Source organism: Sinocyclocheilus rhinocerous, unplaced genomic scaffold, assembly GCF_001515625.1.
Source record: "Sinocyclocheilus rhinocerous isolate Xijiao unplaced genomic scaffold, SAMN03320098_v1.1 scaffold189, whole genome shotgun sequence".
NCBI lineage: Eukaryota > Metazoa > Chordata > Actinopteri > Cypriniformes > Cyprinidae > Sinocyclocheilus > Sinocyclocheilus rhinocerous.
Window position 1 is genome coordinate 1426981 of NW_015667354.1, and position 13596 is coordinate 1440576.

General features: G+C 38.3%; 1 protein-coding gene across 2 annotated transcripts in view; it reads right to left on the bottom strand.

The window, feature by feature from the left end:
• Nucleotides 1-215: 215 nt before the first annotated feature.
• Nucleotides 216-13596, bottom strand: part of gsg1l (gsg1-like) — a 15186-nt gene continuing 1805 nt past the window's right edge. The window contains exons 2-5 of one of the 2 annotated variants that reach the window (XM_016545681.1): nt 10699-10746; nt 7060-7212; nt 3698-3809; nt 216-1171 (exon numbers count right to left, since the gene is read on the bottom strand). In XM_016545681.1, coding sequence (XP_016401167.1) covers nt 859-1171; nt 3698-3809; nt 7060-7212; nt 10699-10746 — 626 coding nt within the window. In that variant the 3' untranslated portion in view covers nt 216-858. The remainder of the gene's footprint in view (nt 1172-3697; nt 3810-7059; nt 7213-10698; nt 10747-13596) is intronic. The other variant, XM_016545682.1, reaches the window with a different exon arrangement.

The window sequence follows — 13596 nt, forward strand, 5'->3', positions numbered from 1 at the left end:
GTGCTTAATTTTCTATATCTTCTAGTCTAAAAACAAACTTGAAAAAAATTCAAGATGACAATTTTGTTCCTCTTTTATCAAATGAAAAAGACAGGATTATAGTGCATACATAGATAAATATACAATTTAGTACATTCATTAATAGATAGAATATTCCATTCATTGTATGTACATTAAAAAGATGTTCAAAATATTACAAAAGAAAAAATGATTTGGGGTCAGGGTTTACAATCTTGTCACTGACTGCTGCTAATCAAGCCAGTAATGCACGACAATAGACAGAAACAGGCAAAATCCAAGTGGCAGTAACCTTGTATACCTAGTGGATGTTGCAACTGAAATGGGCTGTGCTTCTCCTGTGTTCAGCTGCAGCAGTATTGAAGGCAGGATTTAAACGGTACTCTACTCTGCTGTTTGTAACATGAAGGCATATTCAAGCAGATCTCACCAAGGGAGGAGGGCATTTCACGTACTGTGTAAGACCGATAAATACTCAGGAGCATGTCTAGCTGTCAGGGCGAGGGACCGACAGATGCTTTGATGCGGTTTTAGAGGCACGCACCGCTCAGTCTTCACGACAGTGTAAGTCGTATGGTTTTCCCACCTGCCCGTGCAGACCGCAGCTATCTGTCGATGGGGAAAAAACGCTCCCTTTCCACATGATTTTATTTACAATCACTGATTTCTCTACGCTAAGGCTCAGCTTGTTACCTGCATGCCTCGTTCAATACTTTTTACCCTCATAATGCGTATCAAAAAAGGGAATTCAACATTCCAACCCCTCGCATCCCAGTTCATCAGTATTCCGAGTTGTCCAGTCCGAGCAAGGCCACCTGTGCAGTACACGTTCACGTTCTCTCAGCACTGCTCTTCTCCCAGAGACTCTGTGTTGTCGCTCTGGTCCACCGGAGCCGGAGGAGAGCGCATTTTCCCGCGACTGCTACCATGGCTGCTTCCGTGGCTTGGGTAAACATCTATAGAGCTGGAGATGGACTGGACGGACCTGTCACGAAAGTAATGGAAGGCCTCTGGATCCAGGAAGGTTTGCTCTTCGCGCAGGCCTTGCTCAAAGAGCTTCCGTTTGTGCCTGAACTCAATCACCGTTTTTGTGTAGGAGTTGAGGGTGGTGACGGAGGCAGCCATGCAACAGGTAAATGAGCCCCAGGCCATACTGTAAAACACACACACATGAAAAATATCCGAGATTTTACATGCTATTGATTTTTTAACCATATGATAGCACATTGTCAAACAATGTAAAACAAATCTATTTTTTAAATAAATAAATAATACAATTATATTTTATCCAGCATATTGAAAAAAAATGTTGTGGCACAGATACTAAAATGTGAATCTGAATGTGTATAACACCTGTCAGGCCAACCGGATTCCCCTAAATGTTGTCACAACTAGACTAAAAGAGTTGTCTGAACGAACTAGTTCATACTGAACAATTTATGAGTTACCAGAATTCTTTGCAACATGAACAAATGGTGCAACTGTACAGGCTTATTTGTTTTGCTGTTTGCTGCATTTATTTATGCCGGGGGTTTTTTTGTTGTTGTTGTTGTTGTCACGGTTAGTTATTTGTTGTGTGTTGATGTTAAGAGCTCATTGTTAAAGTCTATGCAGGTCAAGCAAAACTATTGTAGGGCAAAATGTGTTTCTTTAGAGGAACAGCTTATATTTGCAATAAAAATATTAAATACTTAAAAAAATATATTAACTTTGTTGCATAATTAAATACTATTACATTAGTTAAATTACTACACTTTTTGTGTTGATAGGCCTAATTGATAATTCGCTGAGAGAGAGATCTGTAGATTAATTTGTTAGGTCCTATACCAATGATGTGCTCATTCACAAGCCACTCAAAAGCTTTGTTTAAAGCAGAAACCCAGTCAAGCGCTTCAGAAAGAAAAAACGAAAACTATTCATTCTCTTAGTAAAATTGTTAAAAATGAACATCATTTCACTACAGAATGAGACACTACTAATATTAATGCATATTGCTTTGAGGCTTAAGATGTGTTTTCTAAAATGGCTGCTTTTTTGCTGTGAACTTTTTTGCCAGTTCAAATCTTTATCTATGTTCTGAAACAGGTTTTTTTTTCTTTATTTTCATTTTTCAGGAATACTAAAGTTGCATTCCCCAAAAAGTGTCTGTGATTTATAGACTGCAAATTACCTTCAGTTTCCAATCAAAAACCGTGAGAGTTCAGTATTTGTACTTGTGAGCTGGGGAAAGTAAACCTTGAAGCTAAAACTTCAATTACTCTTTCATTTTCAGGTTCTTACCATTCAGTAAGGTAGTAAAGGTAGTACAGAAATAGAGGGAGAAAACAAGAAATTGGCCAGATGGCAGAGGACAAATGAAGCAATTTTTGCCTAGACTAATGGATGCCAGGCAAGCATCTGTGGTAATTCAGCCAATGTAAATACCACTTTCATGCCTGTCAGAACCCCAATGCATGTCTCTTATATCCAAGTGCCAAAATAACACAAATCATTTGCTGGGAGATCCAGTACAGCCATTCCCTCTCTGCTCTAACAAACAGGCATGGTCCCAAAAAATTAAATGACAGAGACTCACTCCAACAATTCACTGTAGAGCTGACATGCAACATAAAACACCAATGGAAAAGTTTCTATTTAAGACTTTTTACATTTTTATAAAGGCAGTAAAAGCACTTCAAACTTTATATTGACAGTAACTGGATTTTCACCAAAAAGACACTCTTGGTCACTGTCTACTGATACCACTAAATGTTTTGTATCCAATTTTGCATTTTGGATCCAATCCAAGTATTTGACCTACAATATCTTTTTTAATTATATAAAAATGGCAGCATTTCAGAAAATATAAGCATTTCGGAAATGACAGATAGATTATTTTGATATCACATAGTAGAACTCCTGACTGCTAAAAATTCAGCTTTGCCATCACAGGAATAAATTACATTTTAAAATATATTCAAATAGAAAACAGGTATAATTGTAATAATATATCACATTATTACTGTTTTTACTATATTTTGAACAAATAAATGCAGCCTTGGTGAGCAGAGACTTCTTTTAAAAATGTAAAGAATCTTAAAATTTGTAATATGCTATGATACAATGTTTTATTTGTTTATTTTCACAGATACATGGGTCAACGTGGCCTTTTTTTCTCTAGGTTGGCAGTTCTGTTGGAAAGAGAGCACTTATATTGGAGAAAGTGAACCTGAAATGAGAAGGGTCTGCAAGAGCCAGATTCATTTGTCGCAGAATGAGGACCAGACACCCGCACATCTGTGACTTCTGAGAACGCCTCGCCTCTTTGCCTTGGTGAATTATATAACACAGGATGGATGTAAAAGCACCAAGTACTGGGAAGGGACTTGAAGCTACTGCTCTAGAGAATTCCATTGAATTATTGATCAGGAACTACTAAGGGTGAAAATATTCAGAGTTTGAAAATATAGAGAGTTTAGTCACAAATCAGATGTCGCTACTTCTCACTACCTGAGCAAGAGCGAATGTAAAGTGAATTTTCAACATCCACACTCAAACATCCACTTACTTTTATAGTGCTCTTTTGTCTCAATTTAATGTCCTTCCTGAATATAAGCATTTTTTTTCTTTCTTTCACTGCATACCCATCAAATTTAGGCTGATGATGCAAATGTGATTGAAAATATCAGAGAAAGCTTACCAGAAAGACCAGCCATAGTCCCATGTGTGAGGCCTCCAGTCCTCTGGTCCCAAACTGACTGTGATCTGGAACACTTGCGTGTACATCATGTGAGCCACCATTCCCAGAAGACCTGTTGAGGAATCCACACATGCAATTGGTCATTTCTCACACCGTTGTTGCTCACTGGATAGAAATGGTTTTGTCATTATTTACTCCAAACCTGTATGACTTACATTTTTCTGGGGAACACAGTACAGAGATGATATCTTCTGAACTTCTGAGACTGAATGATCGAGTCATGAATCTCTTCCCATTCTTTGACTCAATGATCCAGCATGGAAAAGAACTATGTGAACATTTTTAAAAAATCCCCTTTTGTGTTCCACAGAAAAACAGCATGGATTTGGAATGAGGGTGAGTAAATTAGGACCGGTTTATGGACGTATTTGTATATTTTTGGAACTGTGTACACAATTTACATCATAGAGATGATATAAGCACACTTACAATACAGATTTTCTCTATGACAAACACTATTAACCTTTGATCCTTTGGATTACAAGACAAAATCCCTGCATTATGTGCAGGTAGAACCTGTTCCCAATCACATACAGTAGGCTGTGTCGGGCGTATCTAGTGTCAAGCCGGGCTCAAAAGCACCGCTGTTGAGGGATAAATAAGGTGCAGTTGTTATGAAACATGTAACTGTAAATCCTCACTTGCATAAAATTTGCTTTTTTACCCTATGTTACTTTAAATACAACTTGTTACTCTACTGACAAATATATCACTCTGTTATATAATTATTTTTTTCTTTTAACACAATTTCCTCAAATTTTTTCAATGTTCTGATAACCCAGATTTTACATCAGATTATCTGTTGACCACAACAAAAATGCTTTTCAAATCAATTGAAATTCATTTATATAAATTGCTTTTTAGTTTTTATTGTAACATCAGTTATATTTTCTGATAGCTTACATGGTTTTGTTTGTGGTGTTTTAGGGTGATTTAGGGTATGTCATGCAGCTGTCCATTTTGGTATGCTTAGTCTGGCTAATTTATACCAAGTGACAGATAAATTTGTGCAAAAATATTAGAATTTGATTAGACTGGCAACCTGTGATGTCTACAACTAAATATATGGGAATATTTTTTCTTCCTTTGAAAAGTTTAAAGCCTATTTAGTTTATCCTAACTTGTGTTTAACCGCTGTCAGCTAACCACACGAAGGCTCATCTCTGGATGGGTGATTTCACTCTCTCTCTCGGCTGCACTTGGAATTAAAAAGCATTAAGGCCCCAAATGAACAAGACTATTGGGTATTCAGCAAATCAAATAATCAGAAATTCAAAAAGCAGCAGCTGTTCTGGCTTTCTAACTGCTGAGGTTTACCCACGATGCACTAGACTGTAGAGGGAGAGAGTTGTAGTCCAGGGAGACCTCTGTTTTCTCCACATCATCTCATTCTCAAGTCAATGTGTCTCGAGTGTGAAATTACTAGTTAACAGATTTCACAGAATCTTAATAAAACATTAACAACAAAAATTAACATTTGAATATCAAGGTCATGTTTTAGATTAATCTGGTCATAAAGTATTATTCTAGAGATAAAAATTAAGTGTCAAATATTCACACACAAATATATATATATATATATATATATATATATATATATAACAGCGGACAGAGAACTTGGGACTGGGAACACTTTAAATACACAGAACAGGATGATGGGATGACAAGACACACCTGGGATCAATGCAAACCACATAGGAAACACCTGGGACAAATTAACTGAATACGTGGGGGACAAACTGGGTCACGGAGCAAAACATACACAAAACAGAGTCTGACATAATGCCCCCCTCCGGAAGGCGTGTCCTCACGCCATATAACATCAGCTGAACTGGGGATCAGGAGCCCTCCCTGGGCTGACTGGGGATCAGGAGCCCTCCCTGGGCTGAACGGGGAAACAGGAGCCCTCCCTGGGCTGAACTCGGGATCAGGAGCCCACCGTGGGCTATATGGGGAAACAGGAGCCCTCCCTGGGCTGAACGGGGAAACAGGAGCCCTCCCTGGGCTTAACTCGGGATCAGGAGCCCTCCGTGGGCTATAAGGGGGATCAGGAGCCCTCCCTGGTCTGAGCTGGGGATCAGGAGCCCTTCCTGGGCTGAGCTGGGGATCAGGAGCCCTTCCTGGGCTGAGCTGGGGATCAGGGTAGCGCTTACGTGGTGCTGGCACTGGAGGGTGCTCTGGAGGAGCACGAGGAGCGGGCACTGGGGCTGGAACCGACACTGGGCCCACATGAACGCTTGGTGGGCTTGCCATATTAATGTCCGTTGGGCTTGCCATATGAACTGCCGGCTGACTTGACTCGGGAACTGCCGGCTGACTTGGGTGAGCCGCGGACGGCGGCGGGCTTGACTTCACGCGGCCGGTGGGCTGATTCTGGCTCGGGGCCGGACGCTCTCCAGACACCAGAGGATTCCTTCCCTCCAGCTTAACCCTGTGGTGTGCTGACACTGGAGCGAGCTCTGGGGCTGGAGCCGACACTTGAGGGCACTCTGGTAGGCGCTTACGAGGAGCGGGCACTGGAGGGCGCACTGGAAGGCGCTTACGAGGAGCGGGCACTGGGGCTGGAACCGACACTGCGATGGTAGTTGGCCCCATGCCAGAACAGCGAGTTTATGGTGGCGTCATCGAGGGCCGTAGCCGCGGCGAGCCTGCAGAACTCCCAAGAATACTCGATAAAGGGGAGATTGCGGCGAGCACGGAACAGAGTCTGACAAGTGTCACATGATCCTTCAGAAAACATTTTAATATGGTGCCCTTGGTGCTATTTCTTATTATTATCAGTGCTGAAAACAGTTGTGCTGCTTAATATTAATATAAAGAATAGCATTTATTTGAAAAAAATATTTTTTGTAACAATGTAAAGACTTTAATTTCACTTTTGATGAATTAAATGTATCCTTGCTGAGTACAAGTGTTTATTTCTTTCTTTCAAAAACCATTCCTACTGACCAAAACTTTTTAACAGTACTGGATAACTGGAAGTGTTGCCGTTTTAAAACCACTCAGGTAAAATTGTAGGAAATGTCTCAAGAAACAGTATTTTGTTTCTTTGGTATCATTTAAAAGAACTCTCAGCACTATTACCAAATCAATAACCAATTCTGAATGACTGCTGAGGTTCTGCAGAGATTACAAATAATACTTTATGAATTATACAAGCCCAAAACTTTCTTTTGTCACCATCATTTGTGACTGTGGTGAGACCGAACAGGCTGTGCATCTTTGTATGGGTGCTAAATGTAATGAAGTAATGCACAATTAGTTTCTCTAAGTGTGAGGTGGGGACAAGGGTGGAGGCCTACCTGACAGCACAGTGAAGACTGCGGCGAAGGCGTTCAGTTTGAGTCCATCGATCACGTTACTGGAGTGAAAAAGCTCCAGGCACATCAGACTGAAGCCAACGACCAGCAGCATGATGTATAGCACCTCAGACACAACTGACAGCCAAAGGACACCTGCAATACACACACACACTGGTGAGCAAAGCGCTCTGCTGTTGCCCCATAATTCTCTCTGTCGCTTTTATTCACACGGTCAGATTCGAACGGGAATTTAACAACTCGCCCCCTGCATATAAATGGACATGCTTTGGACACATTTTTGTATAGTTCTTCTTTATGTTGAGTTCAGCTGGCAAAGAGCAGATGGGTGTTTTGAGTTCATTAAGGTCACTAAGAGATATGAGCATCCATTTCTAATAACCGCTCCATGAAAGAGCACATTACAAATTACTAATTTAAACCTGAAAATAAACAAAGTTTAAGGATTTTGAAAAATGTTAAACAGTTAAATGATATGACTTAAAATTAATAAATATTTCTAAGTAATTAATCAAATAAGCAAATCTGTAAAACTGATTGTGTGACTCGTTATACAGATGGCCAGATGCTCTTTGGATCAGCTCAAATCATGCTGGAGAACGTGATCATCAGGTTTTACATAAACCTCCACAGGTCCTGCAGCTTCATGCAGCTTGAGTTCAATGCCGTTTAAACGTTTGAGGTCAGTAAGATTTTTAAATGTTTTTGAAAAAAGTCTCTTATGCTCACCAAGGCTGCATTTATTTGATCAAAAACACAAAAAAGTAAAAATTATTTTTTTCTTTGTTTGATTTTGAAAGAAGCCCACCAAGGCTGGATTTTTTCCTGTTTAACACTGTAAAGCTGCTTTGACACAATCTATATTGTATAAAACGCTATATAAATAAAGATTTATTTGATAAGAATACACAGTAAAAAAAAAAGAAAGTAATATTGTGAAATATTATTGCAATTTAAAATGGTTGTTTTCTACTTTAGAATTTTTTTAAATGTATGGTAAAGCTGAATTTTCAGCAGTCAGTACTCCAGTCTTCAGTGACCTTTAGAAATTATTATTATGCTGATTTGATGCGAAATAAAAAAAAAATATATTATTACAAATGTTGGAAACAGGTGTGCTGCTTAATATTTCTGAATTTTTTTTGTATTAATTTGTAACATTAATTTACTATAACTTTTGATAAATTAAAATCATCCTTGTTGAATATAAGTGTGAATTTCTTTAAACAAACAAACAAAACAAAAACACTGACCCCAAACTTTTGAACTGTTGTGTATATTACAATAATAATAATAAAACAGAGAGAGAGAGAGAGAGAAATGCAAAATAGAAGCATTTGGACTTTATATGTTATACAACAAAAAGGAGTAAAGAAATGCATAAACATTCCTGAGTACTTATTAGAAGTCGATTTTCTCTTTAGCCGCAATTTAAAAACAATGCTGCCCTTGTGTTTTAAAAGAATGTTTAATCTCTATTTTATTTTATTTATAAAGGTATTTTTGAGAGATTAGGGAAACATAACTGTATCCATCAGACTGACTCCAGGGTGTTTCCATAAGAGCAATCAGCTCCTCCTAATTAGCAGAAATCCCATTCGCCCCAGAGCTTCCTCTGAGGAGAGCTCTGAAGAGATAGCAGAGGTTGTTTTGGTCTGAGAACACAACACTATTTTGCTTACTTTCAGCATTCAGAGTTCACCTTACAGTCTAGTCTGCTGCTACACCTGTGCTCCCCATTATCCACAGTGAAATTTGGCTTCATTTGGGGCTTCTCAACGCATTCCCTCACACACGTTGAATAAAAGATGACAGACTTTGAGAGAAACGCAGGTGGTGAGTGATTAAAGCATTTTAACCTGAAATATGATGGCATTATGCAATATTAATGTCTGGAGTGTTTGTCTTCAAGAGTTCAAACACAACGGGGCACCTTTGAAAGTCCGCCCTACATTTTTCAGAGGCAACTATAAACAATGTGTCAATTTTCTCGGGGGCTCCTTGAGGCGGTCCCAGAGAAAAGCACCGTTTGAGGGCTTGATATTGTCTGAGCTATGGCGTCACTGAGACAGGATAGAGATAGAAGCACTATATCTTCTGACGGCCTGACCTGAGCATATTCGGTAGTCATAAATCAAATTTCTCACTCTAATTTTTGCACAAACAATTTTTTGACAAGCTTCTGTACAAGACAACACTTAGATAGAGGCGTGAATCTGAAAACACTTCAATCATAATTCACTACCATCACTCTTCGGCTGATTCCACAAATATCAGCAGCTTTGTATCAAATGAGATTATCACTGGAGACCTTGAGAGTCAGTCATGACTTAAAAGATAAAAACCGGGGTCTAAAGAGAACAGAGGATGGTGTAGTTTGCCTTGCAAATGTTCTCCCCTGAAACTGTGGCAGATGTAATTTGCAAGCAAAATTCATTTTCCTTTTTGATTGCGGAGTATTATCTCCAGATTTGTTCAAGGCGCGATGTATTATGCAGCAGTCCCCTGAACTGAAAAAAAAAATCCATATTCAAAATGATATTTCCCCTGTGAAGGCTTTGCCACCGCGAAGAAAACATCAACAATAAAGCATGCCATTAAAAAGATTTTTAGTAAAGGAACACATTACGTTATCAAACGTAACCTCAAAGAAAAGTCAAATTTGTAGTCAATATCGGATCACACTTTTGTTTGTGGGTGTTTCTTCAACTACAGGTCCGGTGGACATTTAGAAAATAAACTCAATGTTCACACTTTTACTGTTTAATTTGTATGCTAACAGTGTAGACACACAAGTTTCACATTTTCTGTCACATTTTCTGTTACATTGTGTTTATCAGCATTCTGTATGTCTTTTTTGACATTTTTGGAAAAATAACCTTATGTATCCTAAATATTTCCACACTTTTTTATTACTAGGCTGATTGGAAATTATGCACTCAAAACAATCTATTCACAAGTGATATTTCCTTTGACTTTTCTTTGTTTTAGATCAAGTTTAAACCTCATTTATAATAGATTTTCAGACTTTAAGATGAAAGGTCTTGGCCTGGGACTAGAATAATAGTATAAATTATACATAAAAGGTATTTGAAAAGCATGAAAACATTTTCCCCAGGTTAAATGTGACCTTCATAGAGAACAATATTGAAATCTGTTAGATTATACAAATGAACACCTGCCACATAAAAGTGTCTGCTGAAGAAACACCCTCACCCTCTACTAAAGAGTGACATTGCAGCAGAGTCTTATCATTTTTATTATTACACACTTTTTATTCATAGAACAGTGGAAAGAAGAAACTAAATGATTGAGAAGGGGACAGTATAAGGAAATGTTCTAAGCAGGTTCACATGTCCTATAACAGGGCACAACTCTTATACACTTTTTAGTTTTTACATCACAGTTTGCCATACTTAAAGCACATAACCTGTACTGGCCTGCAGAATGTCAACATTCACTCCAACATGCGTACAACAGTCAACGTACCACATATGTAGCATGCATCAAATAATAAAGCAAGGGTGCTCCAATGCGGACATAAGAGATCCGTCATTTGTAAGTTTCGGTGTGTGCTGTCGCACAAGCCTGAACGGTACTCTAATGATAGCCATTACTCACCTCTCTCAGATGCCGGGGCCAGATCAATAAAACTCCTGCATTTCTCACCTGGAAAGACACAAGACAACCGAAGAGTTAACATCTGTGCTCTACAAGCTCTTTTTGTGTACTGAGTCAGAGGGCTCAGCTTCACCTTTACAGTGCTGTTTTCCAGTGATTAGACAGCTTTAGCAGTCAGCTTCTCCTTGGATCAATCCATCACTTCAGTTTTTGTCTTAAGTGACATCGTGGTGTTTCTTAGTGTTAACCTATTTTTGCACACTCATTGCTTGTTAAATTGATAGCATACAGCATGCTTTTCTTGTAACTAATCGCAATCATAAAAATGTGTAGAGCCTCGATAAAACAAGTAAACCAATTGTCTGTGGTCTAACCAAAATAACTGTTGTAATTAAGATTGTCCTATGTGTCTCTGGGCTAGAACATAGAGTTTTTGGTGCATTCTCTCAAATTGGACTTTTAATTAAACTGGTGAGGATCATTTGAGACTCAAGGCCATTTCTTCATAAAACTTCAGTCTGCAACTGCAAGTTTTAATAATAATCTTGCCAGTGGAGGGGTGAAAGATGCTAAGCTTTGCTTAAAGGACAGAGGTCAGATAGAAGTGAGAGATGATCCAAAGTAGCATGATAATGTGAAGACAGCAACATATGCACAGAAAACATTTCAAACCATTTCTTTTGTGTCTATATGTGGCTCAAATTTCTCTTACAGTGTGGCCCAGTTCAAAGAATGTAATAAATATATTAGCAAGCTGCGTAAGTCTGCAGACACAACACTCATAATTCCAGGCTTGTCAGACTCAACAAAACTTTACGGCATCGTCTACATTACAGATCCCACAAGCTTTTCAATGTTTTATTACCTTAGGAAATCAAGATTTAAAGTAGCATTTAAAAACTTGGCTAAAGTTCAAAAGCAGTTCAAATGAATGCCGATAAATTGCACCACTAAACAGCCGGGAAGAATGAGACTTTTGAAGGTTCAATCAGTGAAATCAAAACAAAGGATATACCACTTGTGGTTCCTTACAGAGACCTGCCCTGTAGTGACAGCAGAAGTAAAGAAAGAATCAAACAGAAAGTAGTTTAGAGTGTGACTGATCACACATTAGGTTGCCATTGAACATGACAGGGAGTCATATTCTGGATTTCATATTCTGGACCTTCTAAGTGCACTTCTTTTCTCATTACATCTCCCTTGAGCTTTTTTCTTCAGTAAATAAGGTCCCTGGAGGGAGTATAATCCTTCTGCAAGGCAGATAAGTGGCCCATGGTAACCTCTCCTCAATTTAAATAAGGAATCTCACTGCACCGGGAGAAATACATTAACCGATTCCAAAAACGGCTGGTGATGCAAGAACATGAGTAATTGAATTTCTAGTAAGCTTTATTTCACCAGTTAGGTGAGGCACTTGTGATAATCATTTCATTTATATCAATAACATGGGATGTCTACAATGATACATTTTAGTCCCTTTTTCTGATACAGACTTATCTGTAAACTGGTCACATTTGAATAGAGCTATTTTAAATCTTAAAAGAAAATCTGTCATTTCAAAGTTTCCAGAGGCGACTTATTCAAGAAATCTATGTGCAATTTACACTAATCTATATGCTTTTAGCATTTAAATACTTAATCTTAGGCACAACGTGATGCAATTGTATCACATGCATATTGAGAAGAATATGCTATTCATTTTCCAATGCCTACCCTGTGGGAATCAGAATGACATGGGCTGGCTCACTCATTATGGATCTACAAGCTGTAATCATCTTCATTCAATCCGTTCCTGTTCTTCCAATATTCCATACGAATAAAGCCCCCTGGCTTTTGATCGACCTCTAATGTGTTAGTCTAATCTGAGGCTGGTTGAGGGTAATTGCATTGGTAATGAGAGTGGATGATTTGATGGCCATTAGCATGTGGTACTGTATGATCAGGCAATGGGCAAAGAGAAGAGATCTTTAAGTATGATTTATTAATTAGCACTCTACATTTTCATGCCGTCTATGAATTTGGTTTTGCCACTCCACCGCCGGAACTATCAGTCAAATTCTTGGACGTTTTAGTCACTTTATAAATCTTTTATTGATGGCTCTGCAGTTTAGGCAGTTAAACTGCTTCTGTATTTACAAGAAAGGGATTCAAAACATCACCAAGATGTTAAGCGAATTGATAAAAGCAACTGACAACCGTCAGTTCAGCCATCTTGACTTTTGTTTTACTTTTTATGTTTTCTTCTACTGATGCACTGTTAAGTCTGGAAGGTGATACTGCATTTACAAATGTTATAGGTTTGGAATATTATGTTAATGATGACGATAAATCATTACGCAAAGATTGAGCTGAGCTACTTGTGTGGATGTCTGATGAATTTTCAGCACAAAGCTTGTCTGACACTGTTGTCAGATTAATCATAAATCCCATTGATCACTAGATAGAAGAGGGTGTCAACAGCAATGCTGACAAAAATAGAAAAAAAAAACTCATCGAGCCACATAACTTAATCCTCATCAGCGTAACACACACTGACCTCTCGCTCCCTTGACAAAGTCTGTTGGATTAAATTGAATACAATACTAAACTTCCTGTTTATGTCTGTGTATTAAAGACATTATGTCAGTATGTCTGAGAACAGTGATCTGATCACATACGACTTTGAACCTGGCAACCCTTGTTCATGGATTTATCTGGTAACCTTGTAGTGCACTGTCATAATGAAATGATCTACAGAATTTACTTTTGACTTCTTTTTTCTTGTCAAGCTTTGCATTGACCTTAAACCCAAAGATTAAGATAGCATGTTTTTTTTTTTTGTGAGGAATAAAATAATTTTCAATAATTCAGCATGTTCTTGAGACTGAATAAATAAAACTTTTCTCTTGGAAAACAAAC